The 25,641-nt window shown below is 42.2% G+C and overlaps 1 protein-coding gene across 1 annotated transcript in view; it reads right to left on the bottom strand.

The window, feature by feature from the left end:
• Window positions 1–23,583, bottom strand: part of LOC138249990 (gamma-aminobutyric acid receptor subunit gamma-3) — a 1,617,745-nt gene extending 1,594,162 nt beyond the window's left edge. The window contains exon 1 of the mRNA XM_069204280.1: window positions 23,368–23,583. Within this exon, the coding sequence (XP_069060381.1) occupies window positions 23,368–23,522 (155 nt within the window). The 5' untranslated portion in view covers window positions 23,523–23,583. The remainder of the gene's footprint in view (window positions 1–23,367) is intronic.
• Between the last annotated feature and the right edge of the window lie 2,058 nt (window positions 23,584–25,641).

Raw genomic sequence — 25,641 nt, 5'->3', positions numbered from 1 at the left:
GCATGGAGCCCCCTCATGGAGCAGTGGCGTTGTGTGTTCATCCGGTTGAGGTGCCCTCCTCCCTCTCCTCCTGAGGTGCCTGTTTCATTTCAATCCGAAGCCCCTGCAGTGTTCTCTCCGTTTCGAGTCAGGTATCTTGTGTGGGCTTTGCCCATGCATTTTGGGACACTGATCCACGGACGATGTTTGATTAATATCCGGACTTGTGTAGTTGGTGTACATATTTGTATATACAGATTTTTGAATTTGCATAATCTGATTTTTATTGATTACAACCGTCACAATCATTTCCTTTTGTCCTTGCGTTCTTCCAGGGGGTGAGGGGGTGTATATGTAATGTTGCTGCATGTATTTGTGTGTATGGTGTTGTGGGTGAGGGTGAGGGTGGGGGTATTGCGTGTTGCGTGTTTGTGTCACTCTCTTTTCCCTCCCACGCTCCCCTGTGTTGTAGGTGCAGTACTCACTGTGGTCGTCAACGGCGTCTTTCCTGCTCCTGATACAGAAGGAGGAAGACCAGCATGGGCAGGACCTGTAACTCGGGCTCCATGGCGTCCTGGTACCTCGTTGGGTGTCGAGAGGTGAGTGGTTTCCATTCCAATTCCTGTTTCCACCGTGCTTTTGATAGCGTTTGTACCGCCCTGGAAAAGGTGGCGAATAGGCCTCTTGTAATAGTGTGGGAGGTACTTTGTCCTCCGCCTGTTTGTTGGCGGTTACCGCTGCGGTGTTTGTTTCTACCGCCGTGGCGGTCGGAGTGTTAAAGTGGCTGTCTATGTTGGCGGTTTCCGCCATGGTTGTGATTCCATTTTTTTTTCGCCGGGCTGTTGCCGGTATTACCGCTGCTTTATCACGACTGCCAGGGTTGTAATGAGGGCCATAGTATTTAAAAGTTGGACATGCGTAGATTTAGGCCCAGATTTAAGAGTGCCTAGTGCCATCTCATGACACATTAGCGTAATTTTTTTACGCAAATGTGGCATTAGATGGCCAAAAACACCAGGCCATATTTACATAGTGGCGCTATGCATGCATTGCACCACTTTGTAACCCCTTCCTCCACCTTATTCCTGTACCAGGCATAATGTGTGTAGGGGAGCTCGCCCTGTTAGGGGGGGCTTAAAAAATGGAACAAAGAAATCTAAAAAAGTCATTTTTTCCAGCATTTTTAACGCCTGCTCCTTGCAGACATTAAAATGGGGCAGATCATTGGTTACAATGGGCCACTGTGTACTGTTCAGGGTTAGTGCTAAAATGTTGGTGCTAAACCAGCACAGTACATGAAAAGCGTAAGAAATGTTGATGCTGTTGCCCTCTACCTTGCACCATTGTGGGCTGTATTTTAAATACAAAACACACATGGTGGCAGGAGGGGTGGCGCTAAGGGGATCAACGGGTGCAACGCCACTTTTCTTAAATCCCCCCCTTCGTGTTACCATGTCCCTACAATGACAAAGCCCCAACGTCTATTTTCAATGTTGTGGGAATAGCTGGGCTACAAGACAAAGTGCAATTAAAATAGTAATACTGCTATCCTGGGAATGGGACCAGGTAGAAAACAATTAAACTACTATTTTAATAGTTAGTAAAATCCAATTTAACTGTAATATGTTTTTTAAATGAATGATAAAGAAAAATACCTTTTAGAAAGTTACCTTTTCCCTGACTGAGCCCTCAAGATTCTAATGAGCATTAGCCTCTGGCAGCTGGTTAAATTGAACTTTACCTGAATGAAGTGCGACTGAGGTCTGAACGTCCTTCCAAGATCTACACTAATAGCCAGTTAAATTGTCAAGTTGACCTAAATGGGTAGGAATTACTCCTTTAAGCTCAGCAGAATATTCAGGGTGAAGGCTCAGGTCATCCTGTTAGGACAACAGTATCACATCTTGTCTGAGAGGTCTGTCTGTGCTCTTGAAAGGGATCAAACAAAGCTAGATAGCAATTTTTTGTGTATCTCCTGTCCGGTCAATGAGAAAAACGGTTTTGCTTTACTAGACTTATGTTTCCTGTTTTGTTGGATCCAGGGCTTGTTTCAAATTGGATTGTATAATTAGATGTGAGAAGAAACTAGTTATGTTCCCTATGACTCTCCCATATACACCCCCAGCCCAGAGAACCCAAGTTCAGTGTAGCTGAGGACTTCTTCCTCTTGGCACCTCCCTGTCACATGACATTTTGGGCTTGTTTGCAGTAAGGCAACAGGAACTACTGAAAAGTGGGTAGGGTTGCCTGTTGTAATTTTTAGAATATTGATTAGGCAGTGCTCACCTCCAACCATTAGCTAATGCCAACCATTTATGTGGTACCCCAAGACACCAAACTTAAAAACTTTCAGGATCAGCGAAAGACAAGAAGAGGACTGAACCTACTGTCTGTGATCTGTGAGGAGACCTGAATGCAGTGGCAGCTGGTAACGTTTGAAACAGGCAGGTCGTAAATACCGCCATTATGATTAATTGAGTCATGGTCGTAAAATAAAACCATGCATTTTACTGTGTGAGAGCAGGGGGCGAGCACAAATGTCCCGAGAGTAATTCGGTGGGTTAAAGGGATATGTTCTTCCCCCAAAGAAAATCTTTTAACAATGGAGTAAAATTATGTACTTTCCAGCACAATATCTTTATTAAAATGACTAAAAACCAGTGGCTCTGGACTATGATTAATGTAGAAGACCTTCAACCGGTGTAGCCTTTGGTAATGGTTTATAAAGCTATCATAACTTAAGGGTATAATAGAATGCTAATTATTAGCATGAATTTTGTTAGACTGACGGTAGTGAGTGAGAAATGTATTGTTTAACTGATGCTAAAATATTTATCCTAGCATTAGTTTAAAGTGCAGACGGTGTTGTTTTAGGCAGTATGTAGTTAGTTCTTATTAGTTTGGAGTGTGCTATCAGACCACATAGCTGCAAATAAGCACTTGTGCATGTTTTATAATAGGTGCAAACATGACGTTGGTCGGCCTGCAGAGCTCTCAGATTAGAAAGATGGTGAGCATGTTTAACAGAGGAAATGGGCTCTCAGATATTACACCTTGGCTTAGAAAAAGCTGAACACATTGCAGTGGACAAGAAAAAAAAATATAAGACAAGTTTCTCTTACTATTAAAGAGTTACCTCCCTTTGAATATGAGCATTGCAGCGAAGCTTGACAACAAAGATAACTATTGCTTAATTATAACACACTCTCCTGCAGTAATGTTGTTTCGGCATAAGGCATTGCCTAAAGACAACATGCACTTTTGGAACCTAAACATTTTCTGTTCCGACTGCACATCAATGAAGGCATATCACTTGTTTACTTTCCATGGGTATTTAAAACATTGTCTAGCAAACCTGTCCAGCTTCTGTATGCACTTATAGAAACACAATTAAGTTTCAAGATAGTGCACATCTTGTGATGTATTCTTCTGTTACCTATAGAGAAGTTCTTCACCAAAAATAGCTCTAGTCTAACACCAGTGGGCAGTTAATTTTCAGAACACGAGCTAGTACCATTGCTGACAGTCAGCTACCAAAAGATAGAGTCCAGGACAATGCATCATGTTATTTAGATTACTTAGCAGCAAAGACAGTTGCATAATATCTTAAAATCCTGTAGAAAAAAATATTTGCTTGTCCTTAAAATGTATTGGCACTTTGGTACTGTGTTAATCATTCAGGGAACACTAAAAGGAATTGTAAGCTTGCAGTGCTACCAACCTTTTTGCATATTTATTTATGACTCCAAACATCATTAAGGCCATGGCTACAGGTTACCAGAAAAAACCTTTCAGTAAAAGCACAGCGACCAGTCATCAAAGCAGAGCACCACAATCATTAGGAAAATATAGCACATATGAAATGCAAAGAAGCAAATAAAGACCGATTTAGAGTCATTGTATTTTTCTTCTTGGCATTTTGCGCATCCACACACTGTTTTATTTGAAGATGTGTGCACAGAGTAGGCGATCAACTATTGAGTTATACAGTGAGTGGGCCCTCAGAATTGGGGCAAGCACTGTTGTGTTAGGGCACCCCAAACGGTTCTTTGTGCTTTGGGTTTTCAATCAATAATTTTCTCTCCTGAAAAACAGAACTGACTAAAAAAAGAACATGTTTAAAACAGCACACCAATACTTTGTGTAAAGTGGTGCTAACTCACACCTCTGTGCTATTATGCCCCACTTCTTTCTTCCAAAAATTATTGTTGCTCTGTGGCAGAAAAAAATCAACATTCCTAATTTCTTCCATCTAGACTAAACGGACTGATAAACACCACTAGCGGTTCAAACATTTACAATTTCAAATGTACTTAATTGCATAAACCTGACCGGTTTATGTGGGCTTGCATTTTAAGAAATCATTTCTTTGACATGCACATTCTTGCATACAGCAGGTACATACCTGTGATAAACCAAACGTAGTACTATTAGGTGCAAGAGATCTTCTACGAAATTGACTAATCATTACATTGAGAAACGACACACTCCTGATGACATGAAATGGATTGTGTTAGAGACTATTAGAGATAATAAAGACTGCACCACTAGACTTTTTGAGAAAGAACAACGGTGGGTGTTCAGACTACAGACCCACATCCTTGGACTCAATGATGACATTCAGTGGATTAACTTTATTAACTGAGGATTGTTATGTATTACTGCAAGCCTTTTTCTATGCTTTAACTTTTTCTCAATAGTGAGGGCTCACCTTCCTTACACTGTGATCCACCTAAACTAAACTAATGTGCTCTTAACTAACTTAACGTACCATCTTGTATATATTGTTTCGATTTTTGGTTTCATCTTTTGCTCTCTGTAGACTGTCTAGTGTTATACCCTTCTCTACTATAAGAGATCAGACTACTTGTTCCTCTCTTAAGATGGCCGACACAATATTGCCATCTTTTATGTGTCCTCCGTAGTCCTTCCTCTATGCCCATTGGTGTTCTTCGTCTTTTAAACGCTCATGGGTGAATGCTCTCCCCAGTTCCGGGGAACCACAACGAGCATAGGTTCACAGTTGGCATCGCAACCTTAGAAAAGTAAGTGCACTGCGATCAGGCGTTTTGCAATTCCTCTATCCTTGTGCCCGCGAGCATTGAAGCGAGCATTAACCTGTCTGTTCACTATAAAGTTCTTTGAGACGCGATGCCGCATCGGAAGGCATTTTCCGCCCCAGCCCGCATTCCCTCGCTGGCTGGGTCAGGAACGCTACGGCTCGCTTTAGGTAGATTCTTGAGGTGATTTGGAGACGCGCTGCCTGTCGCGCTCCACCACCATTGTTGTTTACTGTTTACCACTGCTGGCACTACTTAGCAGGCCTTTTACTTCTATATGGACTATATGAGTCCTACTTGTTTTTTTCATGGATTAATCTTCAATTTGATATACCGCTATCATCTCAGTATGGGGGCTTAAGTTAATTGTTTATCGACAGAGATAATTTTTGTGCATACTACATTCTATATCAACCCTCACTGAAATTCAGTAGATGGTAAACGTCGGTGCATGTGCATATAAACTTTGATAGGCAATACTTGTTGTTTGGTGGTTTTTTAATACTATAATTACTGTGTTTTCAGCATGCATTTGTTTATATACTCTGTACTCTCCCTGGCTCTGCTAGGAGAGGATACCAGACTCCAGTAGAGGGCCCCCTGATTAAGGCTCGTGAATTTATTGTGTGTGCTAAGGTCAGCGTACATATATTTTGAAGATTACCCTCTTTTAATTCACTTAACACGCAATTTGAAGTCTGTGTATTTTCTCTCTGCATATATAGACCACAGAGGATTTTTCGCATCTCGATGTTTGTCCCCCGATGAGGCCCTGCATTTAGTATTTGGAGGGTAAGCATTGAGGAAGTGATATTAACCTGTTGCCTCCTCCCTGTGACCATTGTATGTTCATCGCATGGCACCTTTGGGTTTCATCACGAGTGGATGTGGTATTTTTCAAGACATTGAGTATATGTCACTTCTGTCAAATTTGTCTCTTTTCTCTTTTTTGATGTATGTTTCTTTCTACCTTTTAGGTTCTGCTTCTCCTAGTATGGGCAGCCCAAATGTTTGAAGGATTAGGCACGTCTTTGAGGTCCTGACGAATCGCATAGCGAGAAACATGTTGACCTGTGATGTAGAGTAACACAGGGGATCCTGTGTTCACCTCATTTCATTTTTTCACCACTCTCTAGTATAAGGGTTGGTGGCTATAGTTAGCATTTTTTTGCGTTTCATGGGGAGTGTAGACATTACTTTAATATATCCCTATTCTTTGTTTTTAATCTTGCCAGAGGAACTAACATTTAATTAAAGATACAAACGGTTTGTACCTCTAGACATTTTTAACCTTTGCTACTCCAATCCTTGATTCCTACTTTTGACCGGTGCACATTTCGCTCTAAAAGATCTCCGGCAAAGAGCCCCCGTGTGGGGCCCGTCAGGCATTGCAGCGCCGGCCTGACGAGGAGCACAGCCCTATGATGAAGCATGTCACCGAAAGGTGAGTGAGGGCTCGTGCTTACAACCTTTTGGTTTCCCTGATGTGCAGAACCGGTAGATACAATTCTCCGCCTTTTGGAACCGTGTGTGCAATTTTTTGGTTTATACAGTATTGGGAGCTTCACACACTGGACCAGGAGTCTATCCTCCAAATATCCCACACTCCGCCCCCCCTGTTGTTGTTTTTTGACATACCTGTGATATTCACCTCCGGGACTCACATTTGTCCCCTTTTGAGTTTTATTGCTTATAAGTGGTGCCTGCCCAATAAAGTGATTATTCCCAGGACTGAACAGCGAGCGAGCTTCCAGGCTAGAAAGAGGGCAGCCGTGGAAGAGTAAACAGAGACAGCACCACTCGGATTACACATTCTAACAGAAATCAACTCCTGTCTGTCACACCTCACTGTACGGTGCACTAAGCTCACCTGTTTGAATGAACTATGCAGTTCATATTCTCTAGCTTGATCTAGTCAGTATATAGCAGGGCCCTCAAATCACAGAGCAAGAAGCTCGGCCCTGAAGCCTGAAGAGTAACACCAAAACCTACATTGGTACACTACGCACGCTCTAAAGCTCAGCTTCTACCTGCACTCTCAAACCTCAACCTTTCACAATTTCTCACAGGGAGGGGTGGCACCAGCGAAGCTTATTGACCACTCCCCACCCTGTGATGAGTTGTGAAAGGGTGGGGTGGCTAAAACTGCAGTGCTTGATTAGCGTGAAGCCTGTGGCGCTGCAGGGCTTCAAGCCGTAGCACCTAGGGCAAACGTCACAACTCTGTCCTCAGGGGGTGGAGCTCAGCACACAAGGCTATGGCTTTGCCTGGCTGGTGCCATCACAGGCCTCAAGGCTTTGTGAACTCCAGCCCACAAATGCATTAACACGGTAGATTGCTGTAAATGTGCATCTGCGCATAAACAAAGTCCAAACGGTGTTCACAGGGAACACGGAAAAGGTGCGTTGCATCAGGTAGGCATATGTGTATGTGTAATTTTAGTTGTTTATTTGTTTAGTTACATTAAAAAATATATAAGGAAAGGAATTTTAATTTTGTTGGAAAAAATTTAGGAAGGCGGAGCCCCGACGCCCATAAAAGGAAACTGCCACTGCCTGAATGACTGGACTTATTTTCTCTTGTAATCACAACAATGAAGAGGACTCCAATGGTCAGTTGACTGACCTCCTGTGTGCTGACAGAGACACAACAAGCACCAATAGGCCCTTTCCTGTAAATGTCCAGCTGACCAGTAGCAAGTATACCTGGACTGAACTTTGCTTTTGGCCTCTGCCTGACACCTTAAATGCTCTCTTCTGAGGTCCTGGTGGCCTTCGAAGTATATACCTGTGGTTTTTTGGACACCTGCTAAAAGTTTGGAAACCTTTGAAAATGTTTCCTCCAGATCTCCAGCAGGCCTCATGAGAAAAAGTATCCAATTGGCAGGTTTATGTTGTCAGATTCAATTTCAGCTCAATTCTGCTCACGGCTGCTAGCACCTCTGAAAAAAACAACTTAGGGGCATTTTTAAGAGTGTCTACTGCCATCTTAGCACCTCCATAGTGTCATTTTTGTTTACACTAAGGTGGCGCTAAAGTGGCATTTTCTCAATGCCATATTTACAAAGTGACACAATGCATGCAGTGCACCACTTTGTCAACCCTTGCACCATATTATGCCTGTGCCAGGCATAATGTATGCAAGGTGGTGTTCCCCCGTTAGGAGGGTGAAAAAGTGGCACAAGAAAATCTGAAAGATTTCCTTGCTCCATTTTTATCATCACTTTTGAAGCCTGCTCACAGCAGGCATTAAAAGGGGGCATATCATTATTTATAATGGGTCTCTATGTACTCTGCAGGAGTAGCGCCATTATTTTGGCGCTACTCCTGCAGAGTACATCAATAGCCTAAAAAACAATTATGCTATTGTCCCCTACGCTACGCCATGGTGCACCGTATTTTAAATACTGCGCTTACATGGTGATGTTGTGGGGCGCTAAGGGGTGCAAGGAAAGTGGTGCTGCACTAGGTACCCCTAAGTCCCTTCTACACTGGAACCTAAACATTTTGAAATTTAGAATGTTTTCAGTGAGATATATCCAAAGTTCAAGAGTTAGAGTTGGACCAACCTGCTTGAAATACTTGTCTTTTAGTTCCACAACAGCGACTACAATTTCAATGCTGGTCTACTCATAGAAGATTTTTCTTCTAAAAAATGCCAAAGTTTCTTTCTACATGGAGACTTAGAAATAATTTCAAAGGTTTTCTTCAATAAAGAGACAAAGGGCCTCATTCTGACCCTGGCGGTCTATGACCGCCAGGGTGGAGGCCGGCTGAAGCACCGCCAACAGGCTGGCGGTGCTTCATTTTGTATTCAGTGAAGCCGCGGTCGCTGGGGGAATCCTCCATGGCGGCGCTGCTTGCAGCGCCGCCATGGGGATTCCGACCCCCTTCCCGCCAGCCTGTTTCTGGCGGTTTTCACTGCCAGAAACAGGATGGCGGGAACGGGTGTCGTCGGGCCCCTGAGGGCCCCTGCACTGCCCATGCCCTAACAGGGCCCCATAAAGATTTTCACTGTCTGCTTAGCAGACAGTGAAAATCGCGACGGGTGCAACTGCACCCGTCGCACCCCTGCAACTCCGCCGGCTCCATTCGGAGCCGGCTTCCTTGTTGCAGGGCCTTTCCCGCTGGGCCGGCGGGCGCTCTTTTGGCGGTCGCCCGCCGGCCCAGCGGGAAAGCCAGAATGGCATCCGCGGTCTTCTGACCGCAGAGTGGCCATTTGGCGCTTCCCGCCGCCAGGGTCAGAATGACCCTCAAAGTCCCTTTCTGAAGTGGGACTTTGAAACCTATTCAAACTTTTTGACCTCTAGGCTTTTCACTAGGACTGACCCAATTGGTGTGCCTGATCAGGGGATCACTGTGGTCAACATCAAATCACACCTAGGTTCCAGTATTCCATCATTTGAGCTTTTCACTTATTGGTGCTATAATCCCTTAATTTTTTTTTTAAATGTATCCCTATGTCCCCTTACTGAATTTTTGTTATTTTGGTCTTATTTTATTCATAACATGTTTGTCTTTATATTTGAGTTTTCATAGTGTTTTGTGTGACTTTTTCTACTAATGTACTGCTTAAGTACCTTACACGCTGTCTGTGATTCAAGCCTGACCACTTTGTGTTTTCTCATTTCTTAACATCCAAGATTAAAAGGTAACCCAACAATTTGTGCAGGGTGTTAATAATTCAAAGGCCTGGTATGGTTCCATATTTGTGAAATATCAATGTTAATGGTTTAAAATCATTCCATGTACTCTCATAGCAAGACTTTGTGATTTATAGTTCCACAAGGTACATCTACATTTGGAGATATCAGTCAATACTCGTTGAGACCACCTTAAATTCTATATATAATGTGGTAAAATCATAGTGTACTTTGTTGCTCAAGGTAAGCATACTTTTTACTGAAAAATGTCTCTTTCTGACACAGGATCCAAAGAATGATCACGTTCTTTCAGACTCCTATGACCTTTTGCTAAGCAGCTGTTAGAAATGGGGTTTCTGTTTGGTAGAGCTGTGCACCCTGTCCAAGCAGCAATCAAAATCCTAGTCAGGATAAGTCACAAACATACCCTAAATTAAACTGTGCTCAACTGCTGGTAGCTTGGCACAAAGCAGTCAAGCTTACCTTAAGAGGCAATGTGTAAAGTATTTGTGCATTACTTGAACTAGTAAAACTGTGAAAAAACACACAAAAATAATCCATACCAAGTTAGAAAAATGTAACTTAACATAATGAACAAAACAAGACTAAACTAACAGAAAAACCAATCAATTGAAGTTGAGATACACATTTTTGAAGAATAAATGTGTAAGTAGTGCTTAGAATCAATAAGCATCTCTTGCAATATCTGGTCGCGCTGGACTGGGACAAAGAGTTCAGGCTGCCGGCATTGGTGCTCAGTCTGGCTGCTGGATCCTTGCAGGTACTGCAGAGCAATGGTGCCTTAATCCTTGTTGCCTGAAAAAAGACCAGGTAATGGACAGAATGCTGAACAATGTCAAACATTCACCCCAGAACAGATACCAGGGCCTAAATCCATTGTTTTTTTGCTACCCATGCCATTCCAGTTTGAACCCAGCCATATGCAAATCAGCCTTGACCCTTTTCCCCATGGGAGCATTCCAGCTTGAACTGCTCTGTCGCAGCACAAGGTGTGTTGATGATCCCCAAGCAGTTGGGGTGTTGCACCAGATTTCTCCATGCAACTACAGTGATGTGCCATTTCTGAGTGTGATGCACCGGTTCTGAGTGTGGTGGTTCTGAATGCGATGCACTGGGTTAATCCACACTGGAGGGCAATGTGTCTATCTTCTACATGCATGATGCATTGGTTCTGAGGAGATGGTCCCGGAGGTGATGAAGAGATTCAGAGTGCGATTTAACCATCCTGTCCTGCAACAGCGGTGATGTATCGATCCCAGACTTGCAGCAGGCCATTTGTTGGTTCTGAGTGATGCCACACAGTCAATGTGCAACTTCTGGCAGATGCAGCACTTTGTACTAACTTCCAAGGGCCCTGGAATGGGTTGGCACCATTTGGCAGAGCAAGACCTGCAACAAACAAAGCCAAAGTGCTGTTTTTAGATGGAAGGGAAGTATTTCATGTCCCTGAGACTTCAGAACAGGAGGCAAGCCAGCAAGCCCTTGGAGTCACTTTGGTTCTGGGGATGTAGAGATGCTAGTTCATGTCCTTCTCACTCCCAGGCAAGGAGGGCAGCAGGGCAGGCACAGCAGAGTAGGAGTTCAGCAGAGTCGGGCAGGATCCACCAGAGTGACAATACTTTCAGCAGCACAGCAGTCCTTCTTTCTGTAACAATGTCCTCAGATCGAGAAGTGTAATGATTTGATAGGGTCAGAGGTCCAATTCTTATACCTAGTGGTGCCCTTGAAATCAGGGAGACTTCAAAGAGGCCTTTGAAGTGAACTGAGTTCCTGTCCTTCCTGCCCTGGCTCCAGTCACACAACAGGGGGTTATGTAGCACTTTGTGTGGGCTCAGGACACAGCCCATTCAGGTGTGTTGGCTCCTCCCTCCCATGCTGCCCAGGATTGCCCAAGAGGAGGTTGATTTTCCATCAATCACACCTAAGCTCCCTTTATGTTTGGTTGTCCGGAGAAAATGCATAAAGTCCAGCTTTTGCCAACCCAGATGTGGATTCAGAAACAGGCAGTAGTAAGAAAATGACAACTTTCAAAAATTGTTATTTCAGAATTACAATGTAAAATCCAAGGTCACCATAAGTTGTGATTTAAATTGTGATTCCAGAGACACCAAACTTGGCAGCCCCATCTCTTTCAATTGGAAATTACACACATAAAATGTAATAAGGTAATCCCAATGTTAACCTATCGAAGAAATAGGCCTTGCAGTAGTGAAAAATTAATTTAGGAGTTTTTCACTACCTGGACATGTAAAACATAAACAAATACATGTCAGTTTTTTTAAATACACTGTACCCTGCCCTTGAGACTGTTCAGGGCCTACCTTAGGGGTTACTTATATGCATTAAAATAGAAGGTTTAGGCTTGGCAAGAAGATCAAATTGCCGGGTCAACATGGCAGTTTAAAACAGCACACACAGGCTATGCAGTGGCAGGCCTGAGTCATGCTGAATGGGGTTACTGAAGTGGGTGGCACCATGAGTACTGCAGGCTAACCAGGTGCATTTAATTTCCATGCCCTTGACACATGTAATGCATTTTATTTATTAGTAAATTAAATATGCCAATTGTGGATAAGCCAATGTTACCATGTTTTAGGAAAAGAGCATATGCACCTTATCACTCTTCAGCAAGTGCCCAGAGTCCAAAAGCCAGAAAACATGAAGTCAGAAAAACAGGAGGTCAGAAAGCAAAAAGTCAGGGAAACCACACCAAGGATGCCAGGTCTACCAGCAGCAAACGCTTGCCCATACCTACTGAGGGTCGGTTCTTTGAACCACAGCTTATTTATGCAGGCAAATCATAACTTTTATGAATAATAATACTAAACTCTGAGTAATAATCACTATGCATTTTCAGATGTTCTATAATAGAAAAGCCAAATATGATTTTATTATTTACAATTCACCCTAAATTTTGCAATAAGCTTTGTACTTGGCCTTGGAAATGTCAGCATATTGTTCATGCCCTCCATTTTCAATATTGACTCACATTTAAGCTCCATCTGAAATTTAAAATTCTCTGACTTATCAGTGAATCCATTTAAGTGGCTTTCGCAGTGTGTCTGAAAGGCCTGCTAAAAAAGTAAAGGTTTGGTAATCCATTGGATAACTTATAATTAAACATTTTAGTATTTTACAGTTTTCTAACCATTTTCATATCAACTAATCTGCACATGTACCTTATGTCCATTCCATGAATAAAGACAGTATTCATGCAAGGCTAACAGCTGGTAAGGTAACTCTGTGAGCTATATGTTTGCTGTGGGCCACTACAGTGATAGCCAGGTTATTAGACCGAGTTCCCGAAAAAAGTCAGTCTTCTATTTTTCTGAGAGCAGTAAATTGAATATCAGTATATTGAGTTTAAAAGCAAATGATGTTTACAAGACTTGGAAATGACAGAATCAATATATAAAACAAGCTATTATTATAAGTAAGCATAGAGCTATTTCGATGACCCTCTTTGAGAGTCATATCAGCCTTGCTTCCTTTGGGCTATGCGTTTCTATAATTTAACATCTATTTTGTGTAATTTCTATTTTTACCATAAAAAATATTAACAATGATCGTCTCTCTCCAACTTACACTTTGTGAATTTTAAATGTATTGGTACCTTTCACCCAGCTCGACCATTTATGCATATGTTGGGTGGTTCCAAAACTGTTTATAATGCATTGTATCATTTGTGTGTTTCCCTAGTGAGAGTTAGGCAGCTATTGGAACATTACACCCACAGTTAGTAGAATGTTCTAAATTTAACAAAAAGAAACAAAAAAACAAGCATTAGAATGGTGGTGCATATGAGCCCTGATTTATACATTTTGGTACAAAACTGCACTAACACAGTTTTGCATGAGAAAGTTTAGCACCGGCTTGTACCATTTCTGTGCACCAGCTGGGCATCATATTTAAGGAATGGTGCAAGCCGGGGCAAAGGGTAGGCTAGCTTTAAAAAGAAATTACGTTAGTCGGGTGGGGCTGGCAGTATGGAAGAAGGGGATTTTGCATCAAAAAATTACGTTAGGCAGGTTAGAGTAAAAAAAAATACTATAACCTGCCTAGAGTCATTTTCAGACTCAAAACCATTCATACCACATGACTCCTGTCTTAGAAAAGACAGGAGTCATGCGCACCACCCCAATGGCCAATGGCCAGCACAGGGGAACAGGGTCCCCTGGGCATGACCATTGCACCCAGTGCCATGTAGGAGGGCCCATTTCAGGGCCCTCAATTGCACTTTAAAAAAAAAACGTACCTATACTTACCTGGGATAGGGTCCCCCATCCTCTGCTGTCCCTCTGGTGTGGGTGGGGGTGTCCCTGGGGCCTGCAGAGGGCACCTGTGGGCTTATTCCATGGTATTCAACCATGGCAAAAGGCCCACACGCCCCCTAAGCCCTGCCCTGACCCAGGCGTTAAAAAAAAGTGCAAAGCAAGCTTTGCTCCATTTTTTGACCCCTCCTGTGTGCGTTTTTAGCATGGGGGGATAAATATGGCCCTAAGGCCATAGAGTCATTTTTTGCACGGGAAGACCTACTTTGTATCTCATTGATGCAACTAGGTTTCCACATCCAAAAAATGACTTTAACTCCATAAATTTGGCAGCAGGCGGGTCTAGCGCCAAAGTATAAATATGGAGTTAGTTTTGCACTGAATTTGCGTAAAGAAAATGATGCAAATTCGGCGCAAAACAAGTATAAATATGCCCCATGGACTATAACAGTGTTACGCGCCCTCTGCCTTTAGGTGCAGCTTCCAATATTCCAGTTTTCTAATAGAATCTTATAGACCACCACAGCAGATTATACATAAGATTATTAAAGGTTGCGTCACCATGTCAATACCATGGCAGCACTAAAGAGTGACAACACATTCCTGGTTGATAAACTGGTTGATGTTCCTGGTTGATAAAAGTCTCTGGTAGGTAAACTTTATCTAGCTTTCTTCTTAAACTCAGAGTAGAAGAGTTATAGGTACAGCTTGCAATTATAAATTTAATGATCGTAAACCTACAGGACCATTTTACCAACACCAAGCCTAAATTTGCCTAAATGTAGCCTACAAGTGTCAAATTTCTCAAAATGGCTCAGTGTGGACTGGACAATCATAAATGCAGCCTGCAATGTGAGTATGGTTTGGATCTAAAACAGGCAGAGAGAAACGGAAAGGCAAATATTGGAATGTTGCAGCAGATCCATCTCATGCAGTCAGAAATTCTTAGCCTTCAAAGAGGGTACATAGTTTCCATGCCACAGGCCACTCCACATGACCAATGTGAGGGTCCGCCCAGGACACTCAATGAATTCGCTGCCACTTGTCATGAACCCCATTTCCAAAGAAAAAGAGAGGGGGCAGCCAGAGAGTGGGAGCAGCCAAACCACTGCTCAGCACAGATGAGATTATCAAGTGGGAGGAGACACAGAAGGACCATGCACCTTGATAATCTCACTGTGTGGTTATTTTCTGCCTTGGTGGGTTGGTGGGAAAAAAGCTTGTCTTGCCACACAGCCTCAACTGACAGGAGTCACTACATGAAGACAGAGAGTGTACAGTGCTCACGAAGAGCAGGAACATCCTCATTGCAAGTGTTAAAGCATCTATGGTGAGAAAAAAAAAAGTAAATCACCTGCAGGTACAACATGAGCCCTCCTGAGCAGCGATTTTGAAGAAGTAAAGGAGCTAGAAAAAAAATGTGTCCTGATCAAAGGCTACTAGTGTGCTTTTCAGATATCCTCTGCTCTGGTTGCCATGCAATGTCCTAAAAATAAATAGCGATTCTGGCTAAATGGTTTGGCCCTCTCATAAGGTAGAGGACATGTGCAAATATTTAATGATTTTATGTTTTATCTCTAACCACATTAAATGTGCATTCCTTTACATGGATACTTAGGGCCATATTTATACTTTTTGACGCAAAACTGCGCTAACGCAGTTTTGCGCCAAAAAAATTAGCGCCGGCTAACGCCATTCTGAAGCGCCATGCGGGCGCCGTATTTATTCAATGACGTTAGCCGGCGTTAGCCGCCGGCGCTGTCTGGTGTGCGTTAAAAAAAACGACGTACACCAGGCAGCGCCGGCGTAGGGGGAAAATGGCGTATGGGCGTCCACAAATGGTGCAAGTCAGGCTGAGGCAAAAAAATCGCCTCAACCCGATTTGCGCCATTTTTTTACGACGCCCAACCCCCATTGAAATGACTCCTGTCTTAGCAAAGACAGGAGTCATGCCCCCTTGCCCAATGGCCATGCCCAGGGGACTTCTGTCCCCTGGGCATGGTCATTGGGCATAGTGGCATGTAGGGGGGCACAAATCAGGCCCCCTTATGCCACAAAAAAAAATTTAAAAAAATACTTACCTGAACTTACCTTAATGTCCCTGGGGTGGGTCCCTCCATCCTTGGGTGTCCTCCTGGGGTGGGCAAGGGTGGCAGGGGGTGTCCCTGGGGGCAGGGGAGGGCACCTCTGGGCTCATTCTGAGCCCACAGGTCCCTTAACGCCTGCCCTGACCCAGGCGCTAAAATCCGGCACTAATGCAGGTTTTTTAGACCCGCCCACTCCCGGGCGTCATTTTTGCCCGGGAGTATAAATATGACGCATATGCATCGGAGTCATTTTTTAAGACGGGAACGCCTACCTTGCATATCATTAACGCAAGGAAGGTGTTCAAGCAAAAAATGACGCTAACTCCATGAACTTTGGCGCTAGACGCGTCTAACGCCAAAGTATAAATATGGAGTTAGTTTTGCGTCGAATTTGCGTCGAAAAAAACTACGCAAATTCGGTGCAAACGGAGTATAAATATGCCCCTTATTGTTTCTGGTGTGGTTATGTTTTATTTCTGCTTGAGTTCTAGCTCATCACGTGATTTATTTAATTAATATGCTAAAGACAATAGGCTTGTTTTATCAATTGTTGTTAAAATGCTACTGTTATAGACTGTAGGCCATTTTTTAATTCGGAGAAGCCTTTTAAAGCCTGAAGGGTTAACTTTTGAGTGCGAAAACATTATATTAATGCGTGACAATGTAACTGAACAAGATGAGGGACTATCAGTCAATAAAGTATCATATAGCTCACAGATAATGGCACCTGAAAAGGTTTTTGGGTTAGTTGCCACCTGGTATAAATCTGATGACTTTGTGATTTGCATGCTGCTTATGCTGCAAGGTCCATTTTATAAGGGGTTTCAAAATGCACAACCTTGATTTTGATGAAGACTTCAAGAAGATCAAAGAAATGAGAACGTTTCATACAATGTATTTCTACTAGCTCAGAAAATAACCGTTTGAATCTGGATCCCAATACAATCCTCAGACATACTTTAGAGTGCTTGCACTTTTTGAGAAACTTAAAGGAAATGCCAGCAGGATGTCAAGCCAAGGGTGTCTGACTTTGAAGCAGCTCCATATAGAAACCATTGGTCACCTTTACCAGTGAATTTGTTTTTCCATTGATTTTGAAAGGCAACTTTCTTTAATTGAAACATGATTTACAAATTGTTATATTTCATTAACTTTTGAATCCCTATCCGATTTTCTTCTTTTTTATGTGTATGCCTAAATAACATTTTATATGTATTCCTTATGGTATTGGTTTATTAGACTCATTACACACATATGCGTTGTATGAGGTTGCTCCATGGACCAAAACAATCTACCAAATCCTAAATCCAAACCCTGTTAATGTTTCTGACGTTAGTGCTCAGCAGGGATTAGAGTTCACAGCAATTTATTTTTAAAATGTTTGGATTTTCGATTTCTGTGTTTTTTTATCTTTAACTGACATTGAAAACGAGAATGATTTCTTGCTTGGATCATGAGTACTACATCTGATCGAGAAAGGTTGTATAACGATGACATTTTCTCTTATAGCTTTAAGTATTCTGGGAGGAATAATCTGTGATATTTGGGGGAGACGAGACAATCATGAAAGTTATGGACAGAGTGTATTTTTCTAAACTGTCATGATTGTCTCGTCTCTTGACGCCCATAATTTTCTGAGGATTATGAAAGAATAACCTGGTGGGACACAAACATCAAAGGTTCTTAAATATGAAGGACGGGGGTAAGAATAAAAACAATACCTTCAAGCCCAAAAGTGTCTGAATTAGTTTGCCTCATCAGCTGAAGACAATGGTTGGTGATTGCAGTTTTGAGCCCTGTGGAACATTAACCATGCACCCTGTGTTTAGGGACTGCGTTTCCCTTAGAGCAACATTTAGCCACATTTTCTTAAGCTAAAAAAATATAGCGACTGCACAAACGTGAAGAACTCCCTTGTGTTAATGTTAGGACTTCTTTATAGCCACACTAGTCTTTAAAACACTAGTGGGTACAGCTGAGCATTCATTAAGTGGCAGCTAAAAATGTGAATTTTCAGCAACATCTGAGATGGAACATCATCTGAAGTTAACATAGTAATCTTACTGTACAATCATGTCATTCTTGTTTTAAGCTAGACCATCTGACCTTGCTGCGGTGCCTGGCCTATGTAATACCACAATCTGACCCTGCTGTGGTATTGGTAACTTGAAGGAGTCCCTTCGAATATATTTGTAATTATTAATATAATAATGTTTCCATAATGTTTGAAACATTGTCTTTTAGACATCATGTTTGTTCTTTGTCTCGTATTTTTAAAATCTATTATTTTTATAGCCGATTTGTTAAGAAAAACACAGAAATGCAGATACTTTGATGCTTGCCCAGATGCTCAGGCCAACCTTCTAAATGCGAGCCATGGTTTTGCAAATTAAAACTAATTTATCTTTTGAACTACATGCACTACTGGCCACATTTAGCATATTAGGTTGTAAATGGTAAAAATGCGTATGTGCTGAAGAGAGAACGAGATTTTCAGGGGGGTTACACTTCCAGTTTATTTCTTAACAGGAAGCGATAGTGGCCTCATATCGTTTTTCTCCAACGAGGTCAGTGGGTGAGAGAATCTTCTATTAAGGGGAAATCAAGGAGTGTGAAGGAATAGTTTCCACAAGCATGATGATATCTATAAAAACTGATTGGGAACCCTATGGACTTTACCTACAGCACTGGTTGTGCCACCCACATTAGTAGCTATGTAAACATGGCTCAGACCTGCCACTGCAGTGTCTGTATGTTCAGTTTTAAGCTGTAAATTCGACTTGGCAAGTGTACCCACTTGCTAGGCCCAAACCTTCCCTTTTCTTACATGTAAGGCACCCCTAAGGTAGGCCCTAGGTAGCCCCGAGGGCAGGGTGCAGTGTTTGGTTAAGGTAGGACATATAGTGAAATACTGCTAAATTCATTTTTCACTGTTTCAAGGCCTGTCCCTCTCATAGGTTAACATGGGGGCTACCTTTAAATATGATTAAAGTGTAGATTCTCTTTAGGTGCGGATAGACATGTGGAGTTTGGGGTCTCTGAGCTCACAATTTAAAAATACATCTTTTAGTAAAATTGATTTTAAGATTGTGTGTTTGAAAATGGCACATTTAGAAAGTGAGGATTTTCTTGCTTAAATCATTTCTGCGACTCTGCCTGTTTATGGATTTCCCCGTCTGGGTCAGTTTGACAGTTGGGGTGGTTGCACCTCTCTCTAGACTGTGACGCAGAGGGAGCTGGGGTGTAGTCTGCATTTCCTGATGTGCCAACTGTGCTAGGAGGGAGGGGAGGAGTGGTCACATACACCTGAAAGGGCTGTACCTGCCCTCACACAATGTTGTCTCCAACCCCCTGGTGTGTGTCTGGGGCCTGGCCTGGGCAAGGCAGGATTTCACAAACAAGAGAGACTTTCCTTTGAAGTAGGACTATTCAAAGGGCAAAATGGGTATAAGAAGGGCACCCAAAACCACAGACTTTAAAACATTTCTGGAAACCAGAGGATCCACTGCCTAGAGAAGAGCTGAAGAGCTGAGGAAGAAGAGCTGCCCTGCCTGTGCTTTGTGGAGCTATCCTGCAGTTGCTGCTTCTGCCTGTGCTAGAGGAAAAAGACTGGACTTTGTGTTGCCTTCCTTCTTGTGAAGAACCCTTCAAGGGCTTGATTTAGAGCTTGCCACCTGTTGTTTGAAGTCTCAGGGACTGAAAAGACTTCTCTCTGCCAGCACCTGGAGCCTCTGCTGAGACTCCTACTCTGCCAAGTGGTGCCCATGCAGTTCTTGGGACCTTGAAAGGAGAAGCTGGCAGCCCAAGAGTGAGAAATCTATGCACTGACTACTGTGAGGTGAAAAGATCGATGTGACTCTGATCTGCGGCAAAAAAATCGACGTGCCACCGACTTCGCAGCTGAAAATCGATGCTTGACTGCAACACGACCGGAAGATCGACGCCTGCAGCTGGAGAAAAGATGCACAGCATGGCTGACGGAGGCTGGTGAGATCGCAAACCCGCACTGCGTGGTTTTCGGATCATCGTGCAACAGAATTTCCGACGCAAGCATCACTGGACATGTAAAAACGACACAAGGCCTGCCCAGACCCCAGGGTGTGGTTCGAATCGAGGCATCGCTCTCTTGCAGAGAGAAGAAACAACGCACGCTGACTCAACTGGAGGAGAAACAATGCACGGTCTCACTCGTGAGTGATATTGATGCATCGCAAGCCCTTTTTGACGCACACTCGCCCGTGCGGGGTTATTTTTGATGCACCCAGATACATTTTCACGCTAACAGCATTAGTGTTGTGTTTAAAATTACATGAAGACTCTTATTGGTTTTTAACTGATAACTGGACTTGTGTATTGTGGATTTTTGTCGTTTTGGTCTTGTTTTGTTTAGATAAATATTTTCTATTTTTCTAAACTTGTGTCATTTTGTGGTGTTTTCATTAAGTTACTGTGTGTGTTGGTACAAATACTTTACACCTAGCACTCTACAGTTAAGCCTACTGCTCGTGCCAAGCTACCAAGGGGGTAAGCAGGGGTTAGCCGAGGGTGATACTCTTTTACCCAGACTGGAGTGAGGGTCCTTGTTTGGACAGGGGGTAACCTGACTGCCAACCAAAGACCCCATTTCTATTTCTAACAATCCCCAAACATTTTTCCCTTCCAGGGTAACACTTACTTTTCCACAATTGGCATATTTGTTTTACTTATAATTCCCTAGTAAAGTGGACTACCTGTGCCCAGGGCCTGTGAATTGTATGCTACTGGTGACCTGCAGCATTGATTGTGCCACCCACTTCAGTAGCCTTTTAAACATGACCCCAGCCTGCCATTGCAGAGCCTATGTGTGCAGTTTTTAACTGCCATGTCAATCTGACAAGTTAACCCCCTTGCCAGGAACAAACCTTCCTTTTTAATAATTATAAGCCACTTCTAAGGTAGGCCCTAGACTGCCAAAGGGCAGGGTGCTATGTATTTAAATAATAGGAAATGCACTTTTAAGGTTTACATGTGCTAGGAGTGAAAAACATTTACGTTTGTTTTACTACTGCAAGGCCTAACTCTTCCATATTATAACTTTGGAATTGCTGTATTAAATTATTTAAGTGAAATTTCAATTTGGGAAGAGATGGGACCCCCAGGTTTCATGTCTCTGGAATCACAATTTAAAATCCCAATTTATGGCGAAGTCTCATTTTATATTAGAAGGTGGCCATTTTCTTACTTTAACATTCTGTCCCTGCTGCCTGTCTCTAAACGTCTGGGTGGGTGACAGCTGGACTCTTAGATAGGAAGATAGGAGGGAGGAGCTGACACCTATACCTAAATGGACTGTGCCTGGCTCCACACAAAGGGTTGCATACCCCCCTGTAGTGAGTCTGGAGCCAGGACAGGAAGGGCATGGACCCTGTGTACTTCAAAGGCCTTTCTTTGTAGTTTCCCCCGCTTCAAAGGGCACAACTGGGTATAAGTACTAGGCTTCAGACACCACCACTTGGGGACCCTACTGGACCTGTGAAGAACTCTACCAGGAAGAAGGACTGCTGTGTTGCTATCATGGCTGCCTCTCTTGACTGCTGCTCTGGAAGAACTGCTTTTCTTCTGGGCAGTCATGCTGCCCTCTGCCCTTCTGAGGAAAGACTGGACCAATCTCACTTGAACCCAGAGTGACTCCAATGGCTTGCTGGCTTGCCTCCTGTTCTTCTGAAGTCTCAAGGACACAAAGGACTTCGAACCATCATCACCGGGCTACCTGAGGATCAGCAGAGGTTAATTTATGATGTGTATCTGACTTACCGTGACTAGGATTGTGGTCCCTGCTTGTATAGGCTGTATGCCTCTGCCAACTAGAAACTCAATTTCTAACAAGTGCTTCAGTACCTTTGGGTCCCATCTGCACTATATAAAAGTGCAATAAAACAGGAGCACATAAAAAGAATACAAATACACACCCAAAAACAGAGACCTAGACAAGATTGATATAAACATAAAATGCTCTTCAAGTAAAATCTTCCCCAACTAAAGACATCTTTATGCATGGAGGCTATAGGGGAACATCATTCTCTGAACATATCGCCAGAACAGGAAGGGCACATTTATAAGCAGTGTTCTGAGAAAGGTCCTTCAATTAATCTATTGCGACTGTTTTAATTTGCCATGTTGGTGGCAAGCTCATATTGAGAGTTCCTCTTGATGAGTATTTACTAGGACTAAAAAGAGTAGAACTTGAAATAATAGAATGATTACAAATAAACCCCTTAACAAATTAAGGTAATTTTACTGAATTGGTGGGTACAACCGGTGCATAATTTGCTCTAATACTTGCCGGGCCTCGGCACTGCTGCGTATTTCTTAACACCAGCACATTTTTGCAATATTCCTTCACATAATGGCGCTCTGTATTATTATTTTTAAACATATCCCATCAATACCATGCTTAACAAATCAATCAATATACATTGAAAGTAAAAAAAACACCAGCGTGCCCAGGATATTCGTAGAGCTATTAATGACTTGGAATAGTCCAAATTCTCAAATTTGTAGGAGTGTGATGATTAGCAGGTAGAATTGGTACCAACAACTGCAGCGTGGCCAAGGTCAGTGGATGAGGATAGCGCAAACAACAGTGGCCTTCTCTGCAATATCTTGGGCACTTATTTTGTTTGCAAATTACTCACGGGGTGCAACTCAATCTTGAAGGTAACATTAAATAACACAACTTTTGCTATTTAAATGTCAGAAAACAATTGGTAAGCTAAGATCTAACATTCATTTGAAATCACATTTGTGAACAATTTTGGAAAACAATTTTACTTGGAACATTCACCTTCGCATTGTGTTTTCCACAAACAAACCTCAGCAGCTGGTCTGGTTAAATGATTCTCTTAATTGTCCTTTTGGCTGTCAATTTCCCCATTACTGCAAGTAGATCCTCTGCCCGCTGGAATGTGCCCGCAGGCCACCTTGCCATTTCAACAGGGGATGCAGGTGTCAGCACACAATTCTGTTTTGTTATCTAAAATCTATTGCGTAAATCGCACTTCCAAAATAAATGTCCCTTTGGACTATATTTGTAGATAGTAGAATCTGCTTCTTTTTATTGTGTTTGTTTGTGCAAAGTGAGACATAAGTGTAAAACCAGCCTGCTATAAAAATGAAATTGGCAAGGGGACAGGGTTATCAAATGGCAGTATTAGTTTGGGCAGGAGTAGTAACAGTGGTAGCAGAAGCGGTAGCTCTTTTTGAAAGTTGGAAAATGCTGTTATGCCTAAAGAATATTTAACTTGAGATCATGCAGAACCACCCCTTACCTTAACGTGTACAGTATTTTTCCATCGTTCCATATTCTTAGCAGCTGATTGGGTGTTGTAATCCAATGAGCTTCGGCAGTTTTAGAGTTCCGGAAAATTGTGTCTGGTATCCAAATCAGTCCCACCATATTGCTGTTGAGAGTTAATATTTTCATGGTGCTGTTGAATCTAAGGCGGCTATCAGTCCAGGTCTGAGCGAAAAAAATATCAATCTGGTATTCCTACAAAAGATAGAAATGTGAACGATTAATTTAAAAAAACTTTAATTTGTTTTTGTAAGATGTTTTGACTGTGCTTGGTTTAAAGGGATAGTACATATTTTTCATTCTAAATATAATAAAGCATCATTCATGTCTAATACTTGGGAAGGAATTATATGCGCTCTCACCTTTTTTATAGTTCGTGCAAATGAAAAGTGTGAGCTGAACTTGTGATCAGGTGTGTACCCTGAATATCGACACCAGAATATCGATGGGACACAATATGAAGGACAAAGCATCAAAATAAACTATAGACAGGTAAGTAACTCTAGATTTTCTATACATAACCTAACTCATTTTAACCTACTTTAGCAAACTTTAACCTAACTTTTACCTCAGGGTACACCTGTAATTTCACAGCAAAGTCAAGCTGATCAAGGAGTTAATATTGTGCAAAAAATGTAATTGGCCAAGTGGATCTGACCCGTTTCGACTCACCACTGAGGCCTTTCTTTTTACAGCTTTGGCGGTCTTTTAAGCCCTTGTGTCCTCTGACCAGACACTTCCAAAGAGTAATTAGAAACCATCTTAATAGTTGTGTGTTTTCAGTTACTGTTGTCTGACTTTAGAATGCATGGACAAAACAATGAACATGGATGAAGCACACATTTTCATTGGTTGATAGGAATCCCTCTTAGTTATGAGCTTTTGTTTTATGTTTTCAGACAGAGATTATCACAGAAAAGATGTTCAGCATGGCGAAAACCCACACTCTCTGCTCACAGGTCACACGCTCCAAAGGGAAGGGTCCAGACAAATGCATTACCTATGTTTTATAAATGTGGGGCTCGTCTGGGACTTTTGACAAATGTCCATTTTGGACTTTAGTTTTTTTCAGTTCTTACCGAATGATTACTAAACAGTAGGAGATGTTTCAATATTTCTAATATTAAGATTTAAGAATGAAGACACAAAAAATAAGCCCTAGTGCTCCAATAGTAGTATATATTTACCATTACATTGTTTGTAGCACATCTTTGCCAATACAGTATCTTCACATTGCAGACACTGTTTGAATTCCCATATATGTACACAGAATTAAAAACATAGACATGAAAACTTTACCAAAGGGAAAAACAAACCTATACAAATATACTTTTTTTAAATTGAAAACAATTTTTCCTGCTTTCTGGATCCAATATTTGGTGGTTTTGCAGGTACCAGTAGGTTGTTGATATATCTGCTCAATACAGAACCAAGATAGATCATTGTAAGAAAACAGTCCTTGGAGCAGTTGCACTTGCAGAAAATACAACAGGCTCCCAGGAAGGCAGTAATTTAAAAAAGAGGTGTTACACCATAGCTTTTGACGCCCTATAGAGGAAACTGGTGATAGATAAGGAAAATATTCTGATTTGTAAGACATCACATCAATGTAGAATTTTCTTTTTAGATTCAATCTGGAACTTGTATGGTCTACATATCTACAGACAGAATTCTTATCACGTTAGGCACAATGTAACCCAGCTATGCCACAAGGTAAAGTAAAGCTCATGCACACAGGTAGAGACATGGACATCCAAACTATTTACCAGATGCGTGCAGACAATAGTAAAACCAGCAAAAACCTCCACTCCTTACCGCTTTGTACCGTATTGATATCAGCTTCCCTGTAAAGGGATATTAAGCAGAGGTTACTGTGGTTCGGTTGGAATAGACCTGGTGTCATGTTGTCTGAAATGGCTGCATTCTTATTCTCTGCACGTGGAAGCAACCCTGTTATGAGTGCTGCTGAGCTACCACTCAACAAAGCTGACTCTCATTAGGAACTAGATGACCTTTTTATTTGTAACTGTTTCTCTTTTTTCAGGGCCACCACATCATTTAAGAAAGAGCCGACATGCAGTTCTATGAATATGCATGAAAAGTATGTGCTCTTAATGTATTTTTCTTGTATTTCATTTTCAGAAATGCTCATGACACACTGCTCCAAAACAATACTGCCAAACAACCTATCAACCACTGTCAGAACAACTTTAGTACAGCGAAACAGTGACCTAAGTGTACACACATG

This window comes from Pleurodeles waltl, chromosome 8 (genome assembly GCF_031143425.1).
Source record: "Pleurodeles waltl isolate 20211129_DDA chromosome 8, aPleWal1.hap1.20221129, whole genome shotgun sequence".
In the NCBI taxonomy this organism is placed as follows: domain Eukaryota; kingdom Metazoa; phylum Chordata; class Amphibia; order Caudata; family Salamandridae; genus Pleurodeles; species Pleurodeles waltl.
The sequence above is the reverse complement of the archived record's forward strand: the minus strand, read 5'-3'. Positions and strand labels throughout refer to the sequence as shown.